This window comes from Carassius gibelio, chromosome A2, assembly GCF_023724105.1.
Source record: "Carassius gibelio isolate Cgi1373 ecotype wild population from Czech Republic chromosome A2, carGib1.2-hapl.c, whole genome shotgun sequence".
In the NCBI taxonomy this organism is placed as follows: Eukaryota; Metazoa; Chordata; class Actinopteri; order Cypriniformes; family Cyprinidae; genus Carassius; species Carassius gibelio.
Window position 1 is genome coordinate 12,696,810 of NC_068372.1, and position 25,735 is coordinate 12,722,544.

At 36.7% G+C, this 25,735-nt stretch overlaps 1 protein-coding gene across 2 annotated transcripts in view; it reads right to left on the reverse strand.

The window, feature by feature from the left end:
* LOC128026720 (pre-B-cell leukemia transcription factor 1) overlaps nt 1–25,735 on the reverse strand; it is a 60,837-nt gene that overhangs the window by 3,387 nt on the left and 31,715 nt on the right. The window contains exons 3-8 of one of the 2 annotated variants that reach the window (XM_052613987.1): nt 7,186–7,430; nt 6,823–7,013; nt 6,103–6,238; nt 5,786–5,945; nt 3,284–3,393; nt 395–484 (exon numbers count right to left, since the gene is read on the reverse strand). In XM_052613987.1, coding sequence (XP_052469947.1) covers nt 395–484; nt 3,284–3,393; nt 5,786–5,945; nt 6,103–6,238; nt 6,823–7,013; nt 7,186–7,430 — 932 coding nt within the window. The remainder of the gene's footprint in view (nt 1–394; nt 485–3,283; nt 3,394–5,785; nt 5,946–6,102; nt 6,239–6,822; nt 7,014–7,185; nt 7,431–25,735) is intronic. The other variant, XM_052613995.1, reaches the window with a different exon arrangement.

A 25,735-nucleotide genomic window follows, 5' to 3' on the forward strand; every position in this document is an offset into this window, starting at 1 on the left:
ACAATAGCAAAAGACAAACACTGCACCCGAAATTGCATACTTCTCTACTATACAGTAGGCAAAAAACAGTATGTTAGGTGAGTCGCGTGTCTGAATTCATAGTATTCGAAGAAAAACAGTAGGCAAAAAGTACCCAGATGACCTACTTCTTCTGTCCGGATACTGAAGTGCTCATTCTATGGACACTTTACTATCCCATGAGGCCACGGGAGAGGATTTCTGAATGGCAGAGGAGTGACGAAACTGACGCTGGTAGGTCATGTGTCAGTATCAACATAGTACGTCCAAATTAATTTTATTAACGGTTGTGAAGTAAATTCAAATGTAGTACCTACTTAGACATAAAGTGATTTTGGAAGAACTGAAAGAGTGAAGAGGCTAAATTTGGACTTACGTTGATGCCCTGTGGACTGTATATCTGACTGGCAGCAAGGCTTTCACTGTATCCGCCTGTCTGACTGATAACATGGCGAAGAGTATCCACCTGCAGACAGAAGAACACAGCACAAACAAAAGACTGGCTTTAGACAATACAGATACAAAACAAAGATGTTTCTGCTATGAAAAGGTCACCCAGATATCAAAAGAATATTGGCAACCAAAAAGGTCATAAAATGTTGAATGAAATGCACTGCAGGTATCAAACAATGGATACAATCTGTTTCTGAATTGACATGAAAAAAAAAAAAAATACAGTGATTAGTTTAATTATAGGGGTAAATTTTGATAATTAAATGTAAAAAATAAAATAAAAAAAATAATAATAAATAATAATAATAATAATAATAATAATAATAATAATAATAATAAATATAATAAAAATAATTTAAAATCATTTATAATAAAGCATAATTATAATTATTATAATAATTATTATAATAACTAGCAGTGTATATATATATATATATATATATATATATATATATATATATATATATATATATATATATATATATATATATATACACTGCTAGTTATTATACTAATAAATAATATATATATATATATAAATATACATATTATATAAGCTGTATATATTTTACTTAGCACTATCAAACCATAGTACATAATTTATATATATATATATATATATATACACAGTATAAATATTTTTTAGAGATTATATATATTTTATAATATATTTTCTATATTTTACTCAGCACTATCAAAGCACACACACACACACACACACACACACACAAAAACCACGTAATATCTCACTCGTGTAATTCTTGCACCACATGAACTAATTTCAGAACATTCCTCTGGGATTCCCGCACTGAATATTCATGAAGCACCTTGAGCCTTTAGAAGAGTAACTTCGTTGTGGGAGGAAAACATTAGAAACGTCAAAAGGGGACAAACCGAAGCACCCTGTGTTTGGATGCTAGGGGAAGGAAATGCATTCCACATATCTATCAGAGCTTGAGAATGAATGTAAAAATAATTTGATGGTTTACAAGTAAATATAACTTTTAACTTGGGGCCCTATGAGACCAGTTTCATTTTTCATAAAACTTCAACCAAAATCAACCGCAACTATAACAGTTTACAACAAAACGCTGCATTTTTATTGCATTTATTTTGTCAAATAAAGTGATGCACAACCAACCTTGTATACTGTATAAAATAAAACATGGATGAAAAAAATATCTTAGTTGTATGATAAGATTATTGTTCTTATTTTTGAAGAAGTACAATTTACTGTATGTAGGTTACTGTAGCAATACATTACTGTCATAGTTTATTCAATTTAAACCAAACTTTTATTTTGGCAGATTGTTGAGAAGACCTTTTTTTGATTTGACACATACCTGAACATCTAGATATAGGCTCAATATCAGAAATTACTGTTTATAAGTTTATTATCTATACGGTGTTTGTTTGTTTGTTTTTTTCACTAAATATTGGTTATGATTTATTGCACAGACCTAAACCAGTTGCCCATTCTAGTCTCCAGTATACTTCACATTATAAGCACTACACTTTTTTATTTTATATAATATACAGCATAATAAATCAGCCTTTTTTAAGTTCCGTTCCAGTTAGGATGCTGTCTAAATAGTAAGCTGACAGAAAGGTTGTTCACTAGGTTTAAGAACAGCCCTGCTGAACACAGTATAAATATTTTCTAATATATACATTTTATCTATTAGAAAATATAAATATATATATATATATATATATATATATATATATATATATATATATATATATATATATATATATATATATATATATTATAAATATATTTTATAATTAAATAATTACATTTATAAATATGTAAATGCACACATATATAATGTGTATTTGTAAAACATATGAAAACCAAAAAAATTATATGAGATTATATATATTTTATAATATATTTTCTATATTTTACTCAGCACTATCAAAGCACACACACACACACACACACAAAAACACGTAATATCTCACTCGTGTAATTCTTGCACCACATGAACTAATTTCAGAACATTCCTCTGGGATTCCCGCACTGAATATTCATGAAGCACCTTGAGCCTTTAGAAGAGTAACTTCGTTGTGGGAGGAAAACATTAGAAAACGTCAAAAGGGGACAAACCGAAGCACCCTGTGTTTGGATGCTAGTGTACTGGGCAAGGACAGGCAGCTACGGTGGCGGATGTGACAGCATGACAGATAGGCAAACCCGCTGACAAGAGCTGTATTGTTTCCAAGACTGTCTCTGATGGTCTATTCATTTGGAAGTTGACAATGGCCACGGAGCAGTGTACAACTGCTGGAGGCAAACTGTAACCCCAGCCCGTCCTCAAGGTCAGGAGGCCCGTCAAGTCAGCCGCAGCTGAACAGAAACGTACACACGCCAGACAATATGATGAGCAGGGTGGCGCTGAGAGATGAACTTTGTTGTGACAAGGATATATAACAAGATGATGACTATTTGATCAGTTATGACATAGACATGCCATTCAGTATTAATGGTGAAAGCTCCCTTGAAAATATGGGCAAACACAAGAACAAAATATTATAAATATTTTTTTTTCAGAATAGCATGTGCTTGCTTGCAAATGGAGTTCAAAGCTCAGTTAACAAAAGTACCCCATAAAAAGGCAGCAGCACAATTCTAAGAGTCCTTTCTTAGAACTTTAATAAATATAACAAAAGAATTTGAGCACTAATGGATTCCAAGAGGTGATTTTGAAAGAGAGGTAATCAGGACCACCGTTATGACAGAACAATGTGTGATTGACTGAATTAAATTAGTTCTGGTCATCTGCCCTCTCTTAGTGGTACTCCCTACCTGTGACTGAATGTTGGCCCCGACTTGGGCCCCCTGGTACGAGTCCCCATTCAGAGACTGCACACTCATGAACAAGTCCCCAGAGTTCATGTTAAAAGAGCCAGCAGAACCTAAGAGGAAGAGAAGCCAAGAGAGACAGAGAGACAGAGAGACAGAGAAAGACAGGGATAGATAAAGAAATGAAACGGTCATGCAACAGTAAGACTGAAGTAAGGGGAGTTAGTAAACGTAACTATAAGTGTTTAAAACAACACAAACTCGGTACCAAATTCCTAATCCTAAATCCAAGGTTATAACAAGTAGAGAGATGTGCCATTATAAATATTATAATTATTCAATCTTTGATTTCCTAATCTTTCATTTGTTGTATTTTATGTCTCTTGGGGGACTAAGCTATTAGCTTAGCAACAAGCCAATGCCAAACTACTGGATTCAATTTAAGACTGGGCAAAATGTCAATACACATTCATCACAATATTTTTTTCAATATCATTTGATATCAGTATTTATCACAATATTCATTTCAAACATTAATGGGGAAGGAAATGCATTCCACATATCTATCAGACCTTGAGAATGAATGTAAAAATAATTTGTTTGTTTACAAGTAAACATGACTTTTAACTTGGGGCCCTATGAGATCAGTTTCAATTTTTCATAAAACTTCAACCGAAATCAACCGCAAATATAACAGTTTACAACAAAACGCTGCATTTTAATTGCATTTATTTTGTCAAATAAAGTGTTGCACAACCAACCTTGTATACTGTATAAAATAAAACATGGATGAAAAAAATATCTTAGTTGTATGATAAGATTATTATTCTTATTTTTAAGTACAATTTACTGTATGTAGGTTACTGTAACAATACATTACAGTCATAGTTTATTCAATTTAAACCAAACTTTTATTTTGGCAGGTTGTTGGGAAGACCTTTTTTTGATTTGACACATACCTGAACATCTAGATATAGGCTCAATATCAGAAATTACTCATAAGTTTATTATCTATACGGTGTTTTTTTTTTTTTTCTTTACTAAATATTGGTTATGATTTATTGCACAGACCTAAACCAGTTGCCCATTCTAGTCTCCAGTATACTTCACATTATAAGCACTACACTTTTTTATTTTATATAATAGACAGCATAATAAATCAGCCTTTTTTCAAGTTCCGTTCCAGTTAGGATGCTGTCTAAAAGCTGACAGAAAGGTTGTTCACTAGGTTTAAGAACAGCCCTGCTGAACCTGCTGATCTTTAGATGGTTGGGCAGTGCCCAAATCCCTCTAAAACCATCAAAACAGACTTGCCTGACATCTTGGCAAAGCTGGGTAACTAGCTAACCACCTTAGGCAAATTTAAGCTGTTGTGTTTTAGTAGGGAAACGAAGTAATTCTACTGTAGTTAAATGCCACACTTATACATTTGTCTTCATATGCAGAAACATTTTCTGTTGTTTGGCAAATTGTTGTGGGTGAAACCAGTCATTTTAACAGAAATTCATGCATTCTTGAATTTTCTATGTGGACCAAAAATTTTCCCCAGCAGATTTCACATCGGTTCAAGTTGGTCACACAGAAAGCTGCTTGGTTTAGAAGTGGCTTTTGTGTGAGGTCTGCTTTATTTATTGCTACAATAAACCTATTTGGCTGGCAAACTTGCACCGAAATTTCGCTAATGTGACCGCATCTTTTGCTAAGCACAAAAAAAAATCTAAAATAGCTATTAAAGTGTTTCAAGAACAACAATGGGCGAAGAAGGACCAAGATAGTCTTTCATTAATTTTACAGTTACATCTAAGATGGACAGTACAGTTACACTGCCACAGCCAAGTCATTCAGGATGTGCTAATTGAGTCACAGAAGGAATCAAAGAATACTATTTGTCATTTAATGGAGGAGAACTCCCAAGATGTTTAAGAGAGAGCAGGGCTTAACCTAATTTCCGCTTTAAAAGCCGCAGAGCACTAATTGAATATACATGGACCTCTAATCCCTTCAAGGCTATATGACAAAAGGCTTGACCATCTCGTCATAATGACATCCAGGAGGTCAACCAGACAACAGCTCCCGAGCCGGCTAATGGTTCATGTGCATTCACACCAGATAAAGCAAATACAATTTTAGCCAAACAACTGTTAAGTCAGACTAGCAATCCTGTAGAAAAGCAGAACATTTTGCAAGTAAAAGGTGAATTATTGGTAGTGGAAAGTCTTATATAAGCGATGCTGCTGGCAAAGCTGCTCATGTAGATAAAGAAGACGCAGATTTGGATCTCATAAAGAGAGGTATTATGGGAATTCTACGGTAAAGGGAGGAAATTAAAAGCAGGCAATAGTCGAATATTCCAAACATTACCATGGTGAAGTGCTTATTTGCCGCTTGATGACATTAAATTAGCAGTTTCCGCACCACTAGCAGGGCTATATTCTAAAACTCACCGAAGACCAATGAAAAACGAGCACATCTTTTGTTTGTTTGTCGATTTATCGCAATACTCACCGGCTGAATTTGGTGTGGAAGGCGAGTTGGCTTGGCTGCCGTGGGTGGAGACACTGGTTGCGTTAGCGGCGGTTTTGGCGGCGTACATGTTGGCTTCTTCTTGGAATTTTCCAATATTTTTCTTGTATCTGATCCTCTTGTTTCCAAACCAGTTGGATACCTGAGGAGACAAGACTGAATGATTAAATCCGAAAGAACATAAATTAATTTCAACCTTAATGTTACTTGAGATCTCTTTAGTTTCTTTGTACTACAGATTTCTAAGCATTCGTATATAATCCGCCTCTCTGTATGGGGTGAAGGTCGGTGTGTCTCACCTGTGAGACTGTGATGGAGCATTTCTTTGCCAGCTCCTCCTTGGCCTCTTCGCTGGGGTATGGGTTGCTGAGGTGGGAGTAGAAGTATTCGTTCAGGATCTCTGTGGCCTGCTTATTGAAGTTTCTTCTTTTTCGTCTAATGGAAAATGGCAGAACAGAAAGAAAGAAAGAAAGAGAGAAAGCAAGAATGAGAAAGAGAGAGTGAGAAAGGGGAAAAAGCAAAGCCAGTTTGATTCAGAAGCTACAATGTATAGAAAGTCCTTCACATTTGAACCTGCTGTGTAAATACAGTGGCTCCAAAGAGTGTTTGGACATTTCATTCACACTTAAAAATGTATGAACATAGTTGAATTCCATTAAATATAAATATAAAAACAAGCACACTTTTTACTGTGTATTTACTTCTACAATGTATAGATCAAAGTTTTACTGTGCTTTTGTTCAAATAAATGAAGTCTTTCTTCGCATAGAAAAGAGTTCTTTAAAAAAAAAAAAACAGACAAACTTCAGACCACAGACTTTTGAACCGTAGTGTATATATTTGGACACTTTACTTGAAAATAAAACATGTCAAACCAACGTCCACAAAAAATTAGAAAATTGTGGTGCATTTTAGGGGTCTGATATTTTAACACTTTGTCTTTTTACTCCATGTTTGCAATGAAAATAGATAACATATATTAGATGTAGTATTAGACACACAGACACACGTATACAGACCTGGCATCTAGGAAGCGGGAGCGCAGGATCATGACCGCTTCACAGGTGCTCTGTTTGAGCTGCATCTGGATGGAGCTGAACTTGCGATGGATGATGCCCACCATGCGCTCGATCTCTTTAGGGGAGATAGGTCGAGTGCGAGACTGCTCCCTCAGCAGGTTCATCACATGGGTGGTGAACTCATTACACGCCTGGACATGCACAGAGGGGCAGCACACGAATCAATCTCTGTGCATGTAGACATAACTACAGGAGCTGCTCAAATATCCTAACCTGAGGACTTTTTTGGTGTGCTTGGTGTTGCAGAGCACCTGCGTTTATACAAAGGTCTGATCTCCAGAAGTCCAGACTCTATTCTCTCACCTGCTCATACTTCTCCAGTTCTGTATGGTAGATCTGACGGATCTGGGACAGCTTGGCCCGGTAGTCTGAGTGTTCGGCCGAGTTATCGGACCCGCCGCCGCCTGCCGCGGCAGCTGCAGCGGCGGCTGCAGCCGACCCGCCTCCTTTCTCAGGTCCGGACACGCCCTCCGCTAGCAGCATGTTGTCCAATCGCATGAGCTGAGCATCTGGTGGCTCCTCCTCCTGAGCTCCACGAATACTGAGAACTGAAAGGAAGAGAGAATAAACACTTAGAACATTTTGAAGGTTCAACTGATAAAAAACAGCCTTCAGTCATAAAAGCCACTGGAAATCCTGAAAGTTTTCAGACATATCATGTTGTCTTGGGCTAAGCAGTAGACAGTAAGTGGTCATTTCTGATTAACTGCATACTTGGAATAATAAATCTAATATTAGTGAGCTAAGAATTGCAATGTCTCAATATGACACTTAAAAATTAGAAGCACACACACACACACACACACACACACACACACACACACATATATATATATATATATATATAATTTATCATTTGAGTGACCTCCATAATGGTCAAGTTAATGTCTGTAATAAAATCAAAATAATAGCATCATATTGTCTCTTTATGAGACATTATAGAGCTTGAGGATTAATATATGCCCTTCATTTTAATTCCTCTCTTCTTTGTGAGAAAAATGAGGAGCTATACACTGATCTTGGCAGGGTATGAGATAATAAAACCATAATTTCAATGATTTGCACAATAATTTAGAATAAATTATGATATGTCATTTTTGGTTCTTGGTCTTATGAAGAGTAAAAGCGTCAAATTATTATTTAAAGCATTAAACTAAATATGTAATAATTACTTAGATTCAGTAAATGTAGATAGAGAAAAGGCTTTTATTTTACTTGTCTGTCCACTATCCACTGATTATTTTCATAGCTGTTCAACTGTCAGGATCTCTGGAAAACTTTGAAAAAAATGTCCAACTTAAGTTAATATATAGAATAAGTTAATATACCATGGAACTTTGCTCTTTGATTTTAAGACTGTACATGTATCTCTGTTTATATTGGTTGTGTGTTACAGTGTTGCTCAGTTTTGTGCCTGAACCTTACTGAAATGTTTCGCTCCACTGCTGCTCTGATATACACGTACTGTTCAAATTATTCTGAAGAAGACCCTGTTCACCTGATTTCAATTAAAATATGGTCAAATGATTCAGTAAAATGTGTTAAACAGAGCTGAGAGTATAACACTCTCTTATCGGTGGCAGAAACTATCATCAAATTAGCAGGAAACAAACAAGCAAAGTGTGGAGGATATTTAAGATTCTTTGTGGGAATTGTTATTATTACACTATGAAAGAAAATAAAATTATATAAGGACTCCTAATGGAGTTTTGGCTGTTTGTGGAGTGCTATTAGAACATCAGAAACTGTTCTTTCTTTGTGTGCCACTAGATGTCTCTCCTTCTGTTCTGTTCACTAAAGGCAGACTGAAGACAGAAAGCACCTGCAGCAGTAACAAAGAACACACAAATCCAGATTTACCAAGAATTTGGCAAACAAGCAGCCATTCATTTCTGTAGAAGGTCTACAGCAATAACAGAAGAAGAAGAAAACGTTAATGCAAATAAAACCGATATGCACTGTATAGTTTATGGCAAAGATCTGTTTTGGTTACAGTTACAGTGGATGTCAAGTGATGACCAAACATAACAATATTGCTTACGTAATATAAAGTTTATACTATAAACCTTCAATAAAAATGAAAATGCATTACAAAAGTTTGGGTTCAGTAAAGATGTTATTTTAAAGAAATTAATATCTGTAATTAGCAAAGATGCATTCAATTGTTCAAAGCTGACTGTAAAGATATGTATAATGTTTCCAAATAGTTATAATCTAAATAAATGCTGTTCTTAAAAAAAAAATAATAATAATAAATTGCAATGATATTTCACAATATTACTGTCTTTACTGTATTGATCATATAAATGTCCCTTGGAGAGCTGCCGATATAAATGTAACACATATGGCTTATACAGTATGTAAACCTGCAAAAACATCCCATGCTTGATGCCGCTGCTGCAGTAGTGGCAATGCAAATGTTCCTGTGACATCATTCTGAAGATGACAGCAAATGATGAGGCAACCAGTGTGCTGCAATATGTTTCCACAACCCGAACGCAATCAGCCAGGCCTCTTCCAATCAGCCCACTCCCACTGCAAATGTCAGGGGCTGTCAGATGGCTCCAGAGGTCAAGAGTTCAGTGCACGGGATGGGTGACACCGGCGAGGTCACATTTCTCTAGAGACTCCTGGTAGTACAGTGAACATCCTGCTTCTTTGGTGCATGTGCACACAAAGTGATTATTTTCATAGCACCGTCATCGCTTCAACTCTGTGACGGTAACTTCAAGACGTTTTCAAAAGATATTGCTTTGTTTAAAAAAAATAAAAATAAACCTGACTGTCCGATTTCAGGCTCGTCTCAACTGTCTGCCCACCCAACTATTAGACAATGAATAAAAAAACACGAGTGTATATCAATAGCTAAACAAAAGGGAAAAAGATCAAGTCTCTTATGCCTTTATAATAGAAAGAGACAGGAAGAGTAAAACGTGACTGGTGCACAGCATCAGCTAAAGAAACCCAGGCCCAGAAGCGCGCAACATTCATCTGGAGAGGAAATCTAATGAGGCAAATAATGATTTATTCATTTCAACCATATCCTCCAGTGCACAATTAAATGCATGAAATATATTAAATAAATACAATGGATGCGGGTAATCATACAATTCACTTTGCTGTTGTTTAATTACCCCAAACCGACGCAATGCACTTTATTTATTTTGACTCTGTAATGGCATGGCAATCGATTAGGCCATAATGCTGCCGGCCCTGCGTGTGTGTGTGTGTGAGTGTGTGAGTGGTCTGTGCCCATTGCGCTGCTGATGTGAACTGAGCTGAACTCAACCACCCGCAGACAAAGATTAACAGTTTTTCTGTGGAGCAGGTCATTATCTCTTTCTGTCTTCCGTTGGTTTCTTCCTTCTATCTCAGTCTGTAGGAGAAGAGGGGGTAAGACACGCACCTTCAAAACAATGCCTTTTCACAGATATAGTAATATTTTAGTTTAACATAATGCATCAATTATGCATGGAAAAATGGCTAAACAACAATATGCCCCAAATCTAAATGTCAGTATATATATACGTACACTGATAAAATATAAATATATATACTAAATAAACATATATATATATATATATATATATATATATATATATATATATATATATATATATATATATATATATATATATATATATATATATATATATATATATATATATATATATATATATATATATTGATGAAATTTAAATTTAAGGTCAAGAAAAAACTTTAATAAACATGCTACCCCATGTTTCCCTATCTTTCTCTTTTTTCCTCTCTTTCTCTCAGTTAGTTAGTTTATTATTATTATTACTATTATCTTATTGTTATTTATTTTTTGGTGTGTGCTATTTGGCATCAAGAGCTGCAGTGTTTTTTTTTTGAAGTCTCTAATGGACCATTTCACTTTTGGAGGCTATTCTGATGTGACTTCTCCTAAGACGAGTCTTAATTTCACCCTCCCAGCAGTCGCTTTCCTGAGCGTTTCCCTTTTCACAGCTGATTTGCCCATCTAGAACCCACGCACCTGATAGCAAGACCTAATTTCACTCTCTTCTCTTGTATAACAAGGCCATGCGGCTCTGGAATTCCCTGTGATAATCTCCAGAAAAACTCACATCTTCCTCATGTTTGTTCAATTGTAATCTTTTTAAATTGTATGCTCAATCACAAGGTTGCAGAGCCTTGTAATCCTCCTTTGGAACAATAAAAAAGTCTTTAGGAGAAACGAGGCGCTAGCGCAGTCAGGGGCTTCGAGCTAGGTTTAGTCAGGGGGTTTATCTTTTCAGCGTCTAAACCAATGGTATCAACTTCAGGGAATTAAGTTTGGAGTCAAAGAGTGGAATGGATTACTGTTGAGACAGGAGGATTTGGCCTGATTTTTATATCAGAAAGACAGACATATGGCACACAGCAGACTCATGGCTCTTTAGTTCTCTGCAAAATCTCCTTGGAGTAGAACATGTGAATAATTTTTCAGCAATGTTCAGCATTGCTAAAAGACGTGGTACCTTTAAAAAAAACACATTTAAATAAGCAATATGGTATGTTTCTATTCTACATATTTGCCAAATGCTGTACTTACTTACGCTAAACTGATCAGAAATAACCCTTTTTATGAGGGCAGTTCTCATTTGTTGTGGTCTGGCAAAAAATGTATTTACGTACTTTCTTACTTACACACACAAACACACACAAAATTAACCAGTCTGCACGTTTAAAATCTGTTGTTTTTGCGCCTTTGCTAAGTATCAATTCCTTTCAAAAAAAAAAGAAAAAGAAAATGACCCAGATTTTTGAATGGTAGTGTAAATTCATTCTTGTACTAAGCCAACTCATTTACCTACTTCTATTAGTCAATGAGGCAAAGTTTATTAGTTTCTAAACAAGAATTACTGTGATGTGGCTAGCATGAAAATATAAAGCCAGAGATGAAGTAATTGTCCTTCTCTGGCATGTTTTCATTAAATGGTGACAGGAGACAAATCCCACCTCTCTCTGTACTCATCTATAATTGATCTGTGATTGGAGGAGGCCCTATCAATAGCATTACATTGTGTTAATAGCACCGGAATGAATGCACACACACATACGCATACATAAGATACTCTATAATATACGGATGACAGAGGAACCTTCTCCCACTACGGTATTACTGTGAAAGCCTCTTAGAAACCACTTCATTTTGTTATTTGGCGTTAACACTAACACAACCACGATCCTATAATAACTAGACAGAGAGACACAAACACAAAGCCAGCCAGTCAAAAAAAAAAAAAAATGCTAGTAAAAGCATAAAATGCTGTATTTTCATACAATGATACTGCCCAGCCCCCTCCCAGGCCTCAACTCCCTGTGAGCGTCTTAAATGAAAGCATGTTTAATTAATGATGTTGAAGCATTCTGTCACAATTAGGAAGATGTATGGTCAAACAAGGCGCTTGTGATGGCCCTGACAGGGATGATGAAAGTTTGCCTTGCTGGATTGGCACTGGCAGCCAGCGCTGGGCCCTGGAGCCTCTCCAGATGCAGTCAATACGGTAACCTGAGAGCTGAGATCTACAAGCAGACTCGTGCCGTCAGCCAACAAGCATCTAATGCACCTCACTACATCACACACTTTACTGCTGCTTCACACACGCCTGGAGAGAATATAAAGTAAAAACTATAGAGGGTTGGATCAGGGTAGATTTTTCTTGCATTTGAAAAGACCATTTACATTCAATTTTAGGTCAGTTTTATGATGTATCCAGACAAATAAAGTATCACTGTAACCTTAATTTTTGCCTAAATGTCTTAATTACTAACAGGGATACACTGATGTAGATACATTATTATTGGCTAAAAGTGATAGTCAATAATATTTGTAATGTTTATTTAAATAAAAGAAAGAAAATGCATTACTTTAAAATAACTATTTTATTTTAATTTATGTTCTAAATGTATGCATTTAGCTGACGCCTTTATCCAAAGTGACTTATAGTGCATTCAGGCTAGGGCTGCACGATGTGTCGTTTAAGCATCGATATCGCGATGTACGAATCCATGATAGTCACATCGCAGGATGTGCGATGTAGGCTGTCGTAGTTGATCCGTTATTCATTAACTGTACGGGCCAGCTGCTCCCCGGCCCTTGACGAATGTGATTCGCAGATTAATTGCACAGCTAAACCATCATAGAGTGAAAGGACTGAAAACCACATGCAAGTTTAACAGGGCAGAGAGAGAGAGAGCGCGCGAGAAAGACAGAGAGGCCGGTGACACACTGGCTGCGTAGCGTTCGCGCTGGCTGGCGCGCTGCTGCTAGAGAGAGAGAGAGCGCGCGCGAGAGAGACAGAGAGAGAGTACATTAGAAGTACCATCAATGTTTATAGAAATGTATATGGATTTATTTTGCATGTATTTTTTTTTTTCCTCTTATGAATATATATATATGTATTTTTGTTTTGTTTGTTTCTATTCTGATATGTACAATGCTTTGGCAATATGTACCTTTGTATGTCATGCCAATAAAGCAATATGAATTAAATTGAGAGAGAGAGAGAGACCGATTTTCAAACAACACAAGCTCTGTCTTGCTCTCTCTCCCTCGCGCATATTAATCAATTGACACGATGGTGTCGATGTTTAAATCATTTAAAATGAGAATGTAAGTGTGCTCACCCCATTTGTTTGTAAGAAAAAATATCGCAATATATATCGCAGAAAAATAAAATATCGCAATGTCATTTTTTCCCAATATCGTGCAGCCCTAATTCAGGCTATCAGTTTTTATCTAACGTGTTCCCTGGGAATCGAACCCACAACCTTGCACTGCTAACACAATTTACAGTTGATTTTGTATTTTGGAAAATAAGAAAAAAAATAAATATGATGCATAATTTTAAAGTCGGCATGAAACGGAAGTTGAGATTGTAATTTTTTCCTTGCTGTGACGTATATCCGAGTTAAACGGCTTCTGAAATTAGAAAACAATTTAGGGCGGAGCTTGGTTTCGTCCATCGGGGAATTGATTGGATCGTTTTGAGGTTGGGCGTTGCAAACAAAATAGAGGCAGATTTGAATGCTAGTTTACATTCACCTATAGCCGCACCCTCATCGGCTCTGGCCGCACCCTTTCGCCATGACACGTGACCGAAAGAGAAGAGAGGTCGTTTCGAGGGGGGATGGTAGGGCAATGTATTTGATTAAAGATTATAAGGGTACATGAATTTTAAAAAAAATAATGAAGTGCACAGATAAATCATTTATAATAAACACTACAATATTACATATAAAAAGAAGATTTGTCAAATTTGATTTCATGCCGACTTTAATATTATATGAGGCTGCATAGCAAAGAGCATTAAAGCTTTGTAAATCTCTGGAGCCATCTATTCAGCTTTTCTCTATATCTGAATGACTTTCTCTTTTCTGTGTCATGGTGGGCCTGTCACCAACCCGTCCACGAGATCAAAAGAGGGACAGCGACATGCTAATATAACATTGCCGTCATTCATTACACAGCCTGAACATAGCGAGAGAGACAGAGCGAGAGAAAGAGACTATCTATGGTACAGGCAGCATAATAATAACATCCAGAGTTATTCAGCGCAGCTCTGTGTTCTTCACTCTCTGTCTGTGCTGTAGGGACTCTGAATAGGCTTCGCTGATCTATTTTGTTCTGTGTTACTGTCACATGCTGAAAACCTCATCCCACTACACAAATAAAGCATGTCTCGTTAGTCCTGTATGAAACATTCACTCATGTTTGGTTTACATTTAAATTTTGCATTTACATTTATGCATTTAGCAGAATTATGACAGGATTTTTATTCATTTACTTCAGTTCAGTGTTTATTTGGAAAAACTCAAAACTGTGCAGTCTTTTAGGGGGACTCTCCTAAATAATGAAAGAAAGGCTCAAGGAATCAGAGGGTGACAGAATGAATGCTGAAGATGCAGAGGAGGGGGGGGGGGGGTACGGAAATGGAATGGTAAAGTACGGAGTCAATTAAAAAAATGAACTGGGGTACCCTGCAGTGATGACAGCTGGTGGGAGTCGAGATGACAGGCGTTACATTACGCAGCTTTTGGTGCCGTTGTTGCCTTTTGGTGTTGTTTCCTCTATGGCCCCCCTTCCCCCTCCCCATGGACATTGGTCAGTGAGATGGGTTGGGAGGAGAGTGGAGAGCTGGGACGCCACTGGCCCCCAAGCTACAGCTAATAACTGTGATTAGCATTAGCAAGCCTCCACCAAGCAGTCTGGTGCACACAACAAGACAATTCAGAGCTACGCACTTCTACTTAAAGACCCTCATTAAAAGAATTTCTTATTCAAAACAGGCGACGCAAAGTGTCCTCGGGCTATCAAAGTCTTGTCTTTTAAGGTGCCTTGGAAACATACCTCGGTAGATCTGATCGGACTTCAGCTTGGCGCATTAGGCTAGCCAAGTTTTTCTAGCCTTTGGGCTAAATTAGATATCTTTCGCTTGGGTATGTTTCCAGGACAGATTCACAGAGACAGGAATACATGAGAAAGGCTCATTTAGTTCATGGTGTTTGACACATAAACCATAAAACAACATCTGAACTATGGGCACTGTCATACACCCGGCACAATGCGACTGCGTTGTTTAAATAACAAATGCATTTATGCACATTTGTTTGCCCATGGGCATGCTGGTCTAAAAAGAGGTGCGTTCAGGCGCACTGTTGGCGCGTTGCTATTTTGAGGAACTGAAAATATACTGTGCCATAGACCAACTCAAACATGGTCTAAAGTCTGGTGCAATATTTTTTCTTTGTTATTTAAAAAGTATATTAGTAATATGCGCCTATAGGCGGGTGCACAACGCAAGTACAATTAGCTTATTACACACACAGGTATGCACAGCAGCACACAAACATTTTTAAAAATTAAAAATTACATTCTGAAATGTAAATAGCGAACCTGTCATGGCATGAGCCCAACTTGCCTTTAAAGGGGATGGGAGATGAGACTCTGATTGGTTTATTGCATGTTACGCCCAAAAAATACCCATTACTCATTAGAAGAATAGGGATTTAGGCCATGCGCCCAGGCGCGCCGACTGTTTTCCGGTCGTTAAACTAGCAAAAGTGGATTCGGACATGCCCTGAGTGTACCTGCACCATGCACTTTAGACCATGAGCTTAGATCTTTAAAAAAGGGCCCTATAAGTTCACAGCTTTTGACTGTTTGTCAAGAAAACTTCACTTTGACACTCTGTATTGGCTTCTAACGGATATGTGTCAAATTTCTAGGGTTGCTATATAATGTCTGTCTCTTAAAGAGCTGGAGATGGGAAATGAGCCCTTTGAAAGACAGCGACAGTGATCAAAGTCAGAATTAATTATGTACGCTTGACTCTCTCCCCCCTCCTCCTCTCCCAGTGAATTTTTTGCTAATCTAATCGAGCCGGAGCAGAATGGTTTCCTCTCTGTCATCCCTTGCATGCGTGTGGTGCCTGTTTACTAAAGGGAGAGGTGCGTATGACTCTGCTCCTTAGGGAATCCGCCATCTCCCTGTATATTGCTTCATTTATGAGCATTGCATGTTAGAGAGGGATTTCTCTGCAACAATCAACCGGCAAGGAAATCAAGTCATCTTTCTCCTCGAATAAATACCTGCAGAGTTATACCTGAAGGCTGACACACACAAAGCAGTGAAGACAGCTTTGCAGGGATTGTGCACCCAAAAATTAAAGTCATTTACTCAGCCTTACTGTATCTTGTTCTAAACCAGTATGACTTGTTTTATTTAGAATACAAAAGCAGATGTTTTTTTTGTTTTTTTACCTTATTATGAAAGTGGATGTGGCTGTGATGCTCCAAAATAAAATAAAAAATGCACCATAAATGCATTATAAAAGCAGTTCATAACTCATTGGTTCTATTCCAAGTTTTCAAAACTTTTCTTATCTGGAACCTAGGACTGAACACTGAAAAAAAAAAAAAAACCTGGTGACTTTAATTGCTCTAAAACTGAAAATAACTTTGTACTGAAGGACTTTTTTGAGTGTAACCCATCATTTTATGGGAGTGGGGGGAATTGGTTCTTTAGAATTTAGAATTTAAAATTTATTTTTTAAAAGTTACTTTCATTATTATTCTTAAATAAAAAATATTAAGCAACATAGAAAATAATCCTTAATAATGCTAGTGTACTAGTAAAATATAATATATACAATATTGTAATTGTATTTAAAATATTAATAAAAAAAATTCATTTCAAATGTATCTTTTCATTTCATTTTCAAAAATTAAGTCATCAAGCTTTTTTTTGTGGCGGTTTGCTGGAAAATAATCATACTGTATTTAAATGTACATAGCACTGCACTTCACAATGAAACCCACAGTGCATATATTTTTTTATTAAATTGCAGACTTTAAAATTTGCTATATTGTGATATTTATGATATATTGTTCAGTTCTAAGAGGAACATTATCCTAAAAAAATTCACTTTGCCTTTAAAATCTAGCATGACAGCCATGGTCACCATTCAGTTTCATAGTACTAAAGATAGCAGTGGACATTCTTCAAAATGTCTCCTTTAGAATTTCATAGAAGAAGAAAAGCCATACAGTTTCTAAAAACATAAGTTTCTAAAAACATAAATATATTAATAATATATATATATTTATTAATATATATAAAATATATTAATAAAGTCATGGCCTAATGGTTGGAGAGTCAGACTCCCAATCGAAGGGTTGTGAGTTCTAGTCTCGGGCCAGCAGGAATTGTGGGTGGGGGGAGTGCATGTACAGTTCTCTCTCCACCTTCAATACCATGACTTAGGTGCCCTTGAGCAAGGCACCAAACCCCCAACTGCTCCCCGGACGCCGCAGCATAAATGGCTGCCCACTGCTCCGGGTGTGTGCTCACAGTGTGTGTGTGTGTGTGTGTTCACTGCTCTGTGTGTGTGCACTTTGGATGGGTTAAACGCAGAGCACAAATTCTGAGTACGGGTCACCATACTTGGCTGAATGTCACTTCACTTTCACTTTCATATTTAAAAATAATGAGGTAGCAGGACTGAGTGTGGTCGTACTTTGATGTTCATCTGTGCAGGTGGTGTTGAGAGCAGAGGTGAGCGTGTGAGAGCAGTAACCTTGCTCTGTTGTGGGTCTCTATACGAGCGACAGCATGTAAAAGGACCCCCACATTCTCGCCGAGGTCCCTGTGGTGTGTTTGCATGCGTGGCACATTTCATAAGGCTTCGCTCTTTGACTGGTGATGAGTTTATGCGAAAGTAATTAACAGTAATTAATCCTTAATTACCATAATTAGCCAAGTCGCAGTAAATTAAACCACATCTGGAGGGAGATGAACAGGGAAACTGAAGCGGCCTGTTTTCTCTTGTATTTTACTCTTTTTTTTTTGAGGACCGGGGGCGAAACCAAAGCCATCTGACAGCATTTGGTGGCGGCTACCTGTTTGATCAAGACTGCTGTGTTTTTTGCTCTCGATCCCATGAGGATGACTGAGTGAGTGAAGATGAGGGGGACGGAGCATGATGGGAAAGGGGGAGGAATGAGGGATTCATTTCAAACTGCAATAACCTCTCATCTCTAGGGGAGCATCTCCCTAGAGCTACGACACAAGGACGTGCAACATATGGCCACTCGCAGACACACAGACGACTGCCTGTGGTGTCTGGCTCCTCTGGAACATACATGTCACATATGACACCGGGTTCTCAGAGATAGCAGCCGTAGTCATCAGATAAATCCATCTTTGTGTGATCCCAAAACATTTCAATCCCTCTATGGGCAAATGCAAACTTGAGAGTGGTTAATCAAATATAGCACTATTCGGATGGGACAAGTTTTCCCTGAGGAGCTCAGATAAATTTGTTTCACAGATGTGTGTTTATATATGTATATATATATATATATATATATATATATATATATACACTATTTTACGAAGCAATTTACCTACTGTTTTTCAACTTGGACATCCAGTCCCATCCAGGTCTATATATATATATGTGTGTGTGTGTGTGTGTGTGTGTATATATATATATATATATATATATATATATATATTTATATATATATATATATATATATATATATATATATATATATATATATATATACACTATTTTACGAAGCAATTTACCTACTGTTTTTCAACTTGGACATCCAGTCCCATCCAGGTCTGTGATTGTGGTGTGTTATTTTTCCTGAAAAATGTTTCTCATTTATTTTGACCTTTGTCAAATACTGTAAAAAAAAGCTAAAGCTAATTTTCTTGATGCAGAAATATGGAGGAAAAAAACACAAACCAGGATATTATTTCATAGAGAGGACCCCTACTGATGTATCAGGGTCAATAAATCTCTTAAAATATCTGATAATTTGACCATAGGAAAATGTACGGTTATAAAAAAATTATGTGTTGAAACCCAAAACACATGAAACAATAATTCAATAATTCAGTACAAAAAATTGCTTTTTAAAAATAATATTTTTGTAAAAAGAAATCAGAAAAATAAGGATTTACTTAGTGTATGCAATGTAAGTATTGTAATGTAAATGTAAATATGGTAAAAACTAATGTTAATACTAATGTTTATTAGTAAATACTAATGTAAATATGGTATTACTACATGTTTTACCAGTGTTAACTAAAACTTAATGTTTTATTGTTTAACACAAAATGTTTTATTAAAAAAAACTTTTTTTATCGAAGAAATTGAAAGTTTTTTTATCGAAGAAATAGAAAAGTTTAGATTTTAAACTTTTGATTATTGTTTTGTAGTATATATTTTAGATGTTTTTTTTTTTAAACCAATGAAATAAACATGAATACATGTAAGATTTTGCCACCTGTGTTTTACACTAGATCTTTTAACAAATATGTCATTGTCTTGTTTATTTCAGTGGGTTTTGTAAGGGAAATATCCACAACACATGACATGAACAAACATCCACAGAAAAAAAAATAAATAAATCTCAGTCCTGTCAAATCAGAACATGGAATCACCCTAGGTTAATAATGAACTCAAACATCATAGAGAAAGCTAATCTCATCCCAATAGTGCTTAAGTGATGCACCAAAATACAAAAAACTCAAACAGTGAAATGAAAGTGCTGTGGGCTGTGGATGCTCGGCATGTGTGTGTCACTCTCTAATCAGTTATTTACACAGAGTGTGAGCAGATTAAAGTGGGATTAGGCTATTTGCCACACCCGCAGGCAGCCTGTGTATCCATGTGCCTTCCCAGCCGCCCACTAAACCACAAAACCCTCCACAGCTTTACATGGCACCCCTATCAAACAGCTCCGACTCTGGCACAACATACAGCAGATAAGCACTTATCTGCAGAACATTCACAAATACTGCACCAACATTCAACATTCAAATCATACTAATGTTCCACATTCAATCACAACTCCCCAGAATTCAGTGTTTCTGATGTGTCAGTAAAGCACATAAAAGAGTCCTTATGACTTGTGAGCTATATTCAGTCTTTTGGAGGAAAATTATAGATTTGAGAATTGAGTTGGGAACCATTTTACCATTTTCGATGGACCAAACACATTACTGTTCAAAAGTTTGGTTTGTGCATTTCTTTAATGTCTCTTTTGCTTACTAAGGCTTAATTTATTTAAAATGTGTACTGATATTACTTATAGATGAAATTATAATAAAAGAAAAACACAGTAAAAATTGTAATACTATAAAATATTATTTCAATTTAAAATAACTTTTCTATTTTAACATCTTGTAAAATGTAATTTAATCCTGGATTACTCCAACTTTCAGTGTCACACGATCTTTCAGTAATCATTCTAATATGTTGATTTGGTCCTTGAAAATATAATATTTATTAATAGTTTTGTGCAAAGCATTACTTTTTTTGATCTTCCTTGTGTTGCACAACTTTGAAATGACACAAGAGTGATCAATTATTATTATTATTATTATTATTATTATTATTATTATTATTATTATTATTATTATTATTATTATTATTATTATCATCATTATTATTATTATTATTATCATCAAGAGAATCTAGAATTCTTGTATTGAGCCCATGTATTTGAAACAAATGGTCTGCATGTCTCTGCAGAATTGGCCCACAGTTGAGATGCAAATTAGAGCAGGGGTAGAAGACCAGAAAAGTCTACTAGTGCACAGGCTTGGACCTGATTCTGGCGAAGAATCTGGAACTTAAATGACCCCCAGGTGCATAGCTGTAACAGAGGACAGAATTAAGGCACAGTTGTTCAAGTAAAGCTGTTACTTCAATAACACGTTGCTAACCTGATCTCACTGCAAGTGCGAGCTGGAGAGGAGATCTCACACTGTGTACCGGACTTGACACGTCTAATGTAAACAAGAAAAATGAGAGGGCCTGCCAACATTGAAACAAGCACCATCTCTAATTGGACTATAGCCTATAAGCTATTTTTCTTGGCTAACTTAGGTTCTCCATACACTATAAATGGCTTATGGAAAAAGACACGTTAGTGTTTTTGAATCTAACTACTTAAAAAATAGTAACAGGTCTCATCTGGAATCTGTGGAAGAAAATGTCAAGTTATCTTGCAAATGAAAGAAGATTTGGCAACACACTTTATATCCCCTCACACATTGCGTTATTGTCTCTAGTGTCTGTGTCTCATTGGAATTTTCCATTTGCAAGCTGTGGTGTGTTGGCTTTTCTGAGGCTGCCTTGCTCAGTAAGCAAGAGTAAAACTACATTGAGACATCAAACTTCATAACAACTCCCATCCACAAGACACCAGGCTGCTAGAGACCATTGTTTTGTCTGAGGTAAGTAGCAGGCCCTGCCAGTCATCATTTTCACTACTCCAGTATACTGTAACTTATGCCTTGCTTTAAAAAACATATCTTGGTGATACCATGTTAAGCAGCTGCTTAAGCTGCACTGAAAAAAAGAAGCATATTCTATAAGATTCTATGAATAAGATTTATATGAAATTTAACATGAAATCAACCCTCATTATTCTTATTGTTAATGGAATATTGCAGTGATTATTATTTATCTGATCACATTATTATTTGTGCCCTTGTAATCTTTAAATCAAATACATTGGATTCCCTTCCCCCTCGCAACAATCCAGTTGTCTAATTGTATATTGCTTATGGACAAAATCAGCTCCCGTCCTGACATTTGAGAAGATGTTTAATTACAGAGAAGAATAGGCAATCACAATTTCCATCGCATGCCCAATTCTTAAATTTAATATAAGCATATGATCACAGCCACCAACCATTAGCAAGGTTGATTAGGTCACACAAATAAAAATAAATTAATTTATTAAATGAATTCAAATGGAAATTCTAAAAATGGCGTTCCAAACCTGTAATATTTTCTGTTGTCTGTGAAACACAAAAAGAAGATATTTTGAAAAATGTTGTGGTCCAAACTTTTATTGTATGGACAACTAAACAACAACTTTAGGATATTTTTCAAAAATATCCTAAATTTTGCATTTCACAGAAGTCAGTTACACAGGTTTGGAATGACGTGAGAGTAAATTAGATGATTTCTTATTTATTATTTATTAGATTAATTGTATTTTTGGTTGAAATATCCCGTTGAGAAATTACTAAGAAATGTGTGAAATATGGGTCAGGTGAACCCCAAATCCCAAGGCTTCCTTAAAACAAGTTATTAGTTGACTCCATTGCATGAGTAGACTAATATGCAATGCACAAAATAATTGATTTTAACACTTAAGCTTAAACTTAAATTACTTTAGTAAAATCAATCTTTTCTCAGAAGCAGACAGCATTCCTAGATTTCCCAAATGTCACATCATTGAGAAAACAGAATGAAAAAAAAAAAAAAAAAAGGTGATCCAATGTTTCACATATTTGAAGATAATTGTCACAACATGGGATTTTCTGTCCTGATTGTTTTGGGTTGGAGATTAGCGGCGCAGCTAATCTCGCTAATTAGTGCTAACAGCGTTACTCACTTGACTCCCCAGTGAGACGCGGACTCCTGCAGACTCTATGAGTTAAGAAACCAATGCGGCTGAACATGCAAATGAGCTCAAAGCAGACCGGGCTTCACGGAAAAGTCGGGCCGGACAAAAACGACTTGCCCCGAGGTTCACAATGCTTCAGTCACTCAATCTTACTGGCTTATGTGGGTCGCATAACAGATGCACATGTGGGTCAAAGGGAACCCCCGTTGTCAATCAAGAGACAAAAGTAGAGAGAGGGAGGTCATTTGTAAATGAACTCATTAGAGAAAGTAGCGGGGGGTCATTTTTACATATCCTTCTGTCCTTGAGGCGATATGTATGAAAAATGAGAGGCAAATCTCGGAAGGCACCGGCCACGCTTGACCCCAAAAAGGAGCTACAGCTAAATGGATTGGTGATGACAGAGCTACAATACAGGGTACTTCACATGATATACTAACACAAAGCAAAATGGAGAGAGAATCCTGTTTCGTCCGAAAACGCCTCAACGCGAAAACCAGTGAAGTGCATAACTGTCAAGGGGAATCGGAGGCTCGGCTCAGGGGCCGGTCGATTGCGCTAAGATCGCATAAAGCATCCTTATTCTCTCTCTCTCACTCTCCTTCGCTTTCTCCATTTGTCATTCTCCTTCCTCACCCGGCTGGCTCGGAAGCTTTTTTCCTCAACCCATCCCTCACCGAAATGCCCATCGCAAATAAGCTATGCATGAGTCAACACAAAAGGAAATTGAGCAAACGCTAGGCGTGTTTGTGCGGCATCTGCTTTGAGGGATTGCAGTGTGACTAAATAGGCAGCTTTCTGTCGGTCAGCCCATCCACACCTGCCATCCTCTCCTCCGCACATAGCCCATTCCAAATAACTCCCAGCTGCTGACTGTATTTTTAGCCCCGGCTTTTATTTTCACACCTGCGGGGAGTGTTTTCACAGTCTACTTTGGGCTTTCCCCCCTTAGGCTGCAGGTAGGTACAGTAAATGGAAACACATGTTGTTTACTCATCAACTTTCATCAGGCTGGTTGTGTGAAGAACAGGGCTGTATCTGGCGAGGGCCTGGTTTCGAAGCGTTACGTGACGATCCATCCTTTGGACGTGTAGCTCTGAAGATTTTGCACCTGCATATGGAAGGCTTATTATGAAACCTAGGTACATAGTTATCTTTTGTTTATGTTGCACTGACAGGATTTATACTGACACCTAGTGGCATGGATGAAACATCATGCAAACGCAATAGTTTCGCAACGCACTATCAATCCTATAGCGGTAGCTATAGCTTCATTTGACCATGTGTTCAAAAAATGGTGGCCCACATGAGGCGAGCCGCTCCATGTAAAATATATCAGCTTTTAACAGGCTACTGATATGACTGAGGATTTCTTACTATGATTTTGTTTTTCGCTATGAATCCACTTTACTATAGTAACGATTAATTTATTCATAAGCAAAAGTGTTCAGTAAAACGCAGGTAACTGAGAAGTATTCAGTTGATATAAATATAAAATATATGTGATATAAAAATGTCGGCCACAATGAAGTGGTCCAATCCATGTAAAACAAATCTGCTCTTACTAGACTACTGATGACTTGATTTTTTTTTTTTCATTATTATTATCATTTTACATTTTTAGATATAGTTGTTTTTTACATTATCACTTATCATATTTGAAAATATTTTCATGTATTTAGTTTTTACCAAAAAGCAAAAGAATGACAATATCTAACAATATATATATATGCATATATATCATATATAATATCTCATGTAAATGCACTCAATTTTAAATATTTTAATTCTCTCTTTTTTTTTTTTTGGTGTAAATATTTTTTAATGAAAAAAAAGAACATTGTGATTATACCTTCAATGTATGCAAAAACTGAGCAGTTTCTGGCACATAGCAAACAGTGAACTTGATATAATGATTTAAGCGTGCCACAGTGGCACTTGGTATGATCTGGGCCAGCGCCGACATTAGCATGATAATGAATGCCGATACTGAAACTTGGAAATATAGAAATCCGTTTTTTTTTTTTTTTTTTTTTTTTAGAGCACTGCAGGCGAAAAGCTGAAATATGCTGGGGGAGTGGGAGGTTTCGCTTCATCTTCTCTATTATCACGTACAGCTGGTTAAGGGTAGAGATGGTGGGATTACATTATGAGTTTGACCTAGTTGGGGGTTGCCTCCAGAGACTCAGATACTTGCCTCAGTGGCTGGGACTGGCTGTTATTTCTCCCTGCTGGTGAAGAAGAGAGAGAAAGACAGAGATGGGCAGGCAGGCCTTCGCTCAGAGTCTCATTGTTGATACTGGGGCTCTCTGGGACATTGCTGTGTGGGGGCGGAGTTACAAAGCATGACTGTGCTTTGGCTCAGGGGCTTCATGAGCTCCATCTCTCTCACACACTCAGCTCTGTGAATCTGTGCTTCTTGATTTGAGTCCATCTATGTTAAACTCACATGGGCTTCTACCAAGACTGGGCTTTGACCTTCTCTAAACAGTAGATGTGTAGTAAAAATAAGCACAGGATGGGGCTCTCTGAAGTATTCTGGACCAGCTTACGTGACCGCATACAGTAACTACAAAAAAATGAAAACGAAGGTCTGACAGCAAATTAAAAATTATATACAGTAGTGTCCAAAACTCTGAGGCCATAAATGCCTTGCATTTAAATCAAAACAACCTTTTTTCCAGTACATTTAATATTATCAGCACAATTAATAAGTTAAAAAAGTGTTATTTGTATATACAGTATGTATGTAACTTATTCATTCATTCATTTATTCAGGGACATTACACTTTAATAATAAAAATGTTCCCTTTTAATAATGTAAAATGTGCCAGATTTACAGTAGCCAAAGTGGCCAATCTGCAATCCATCTGCAATTCAT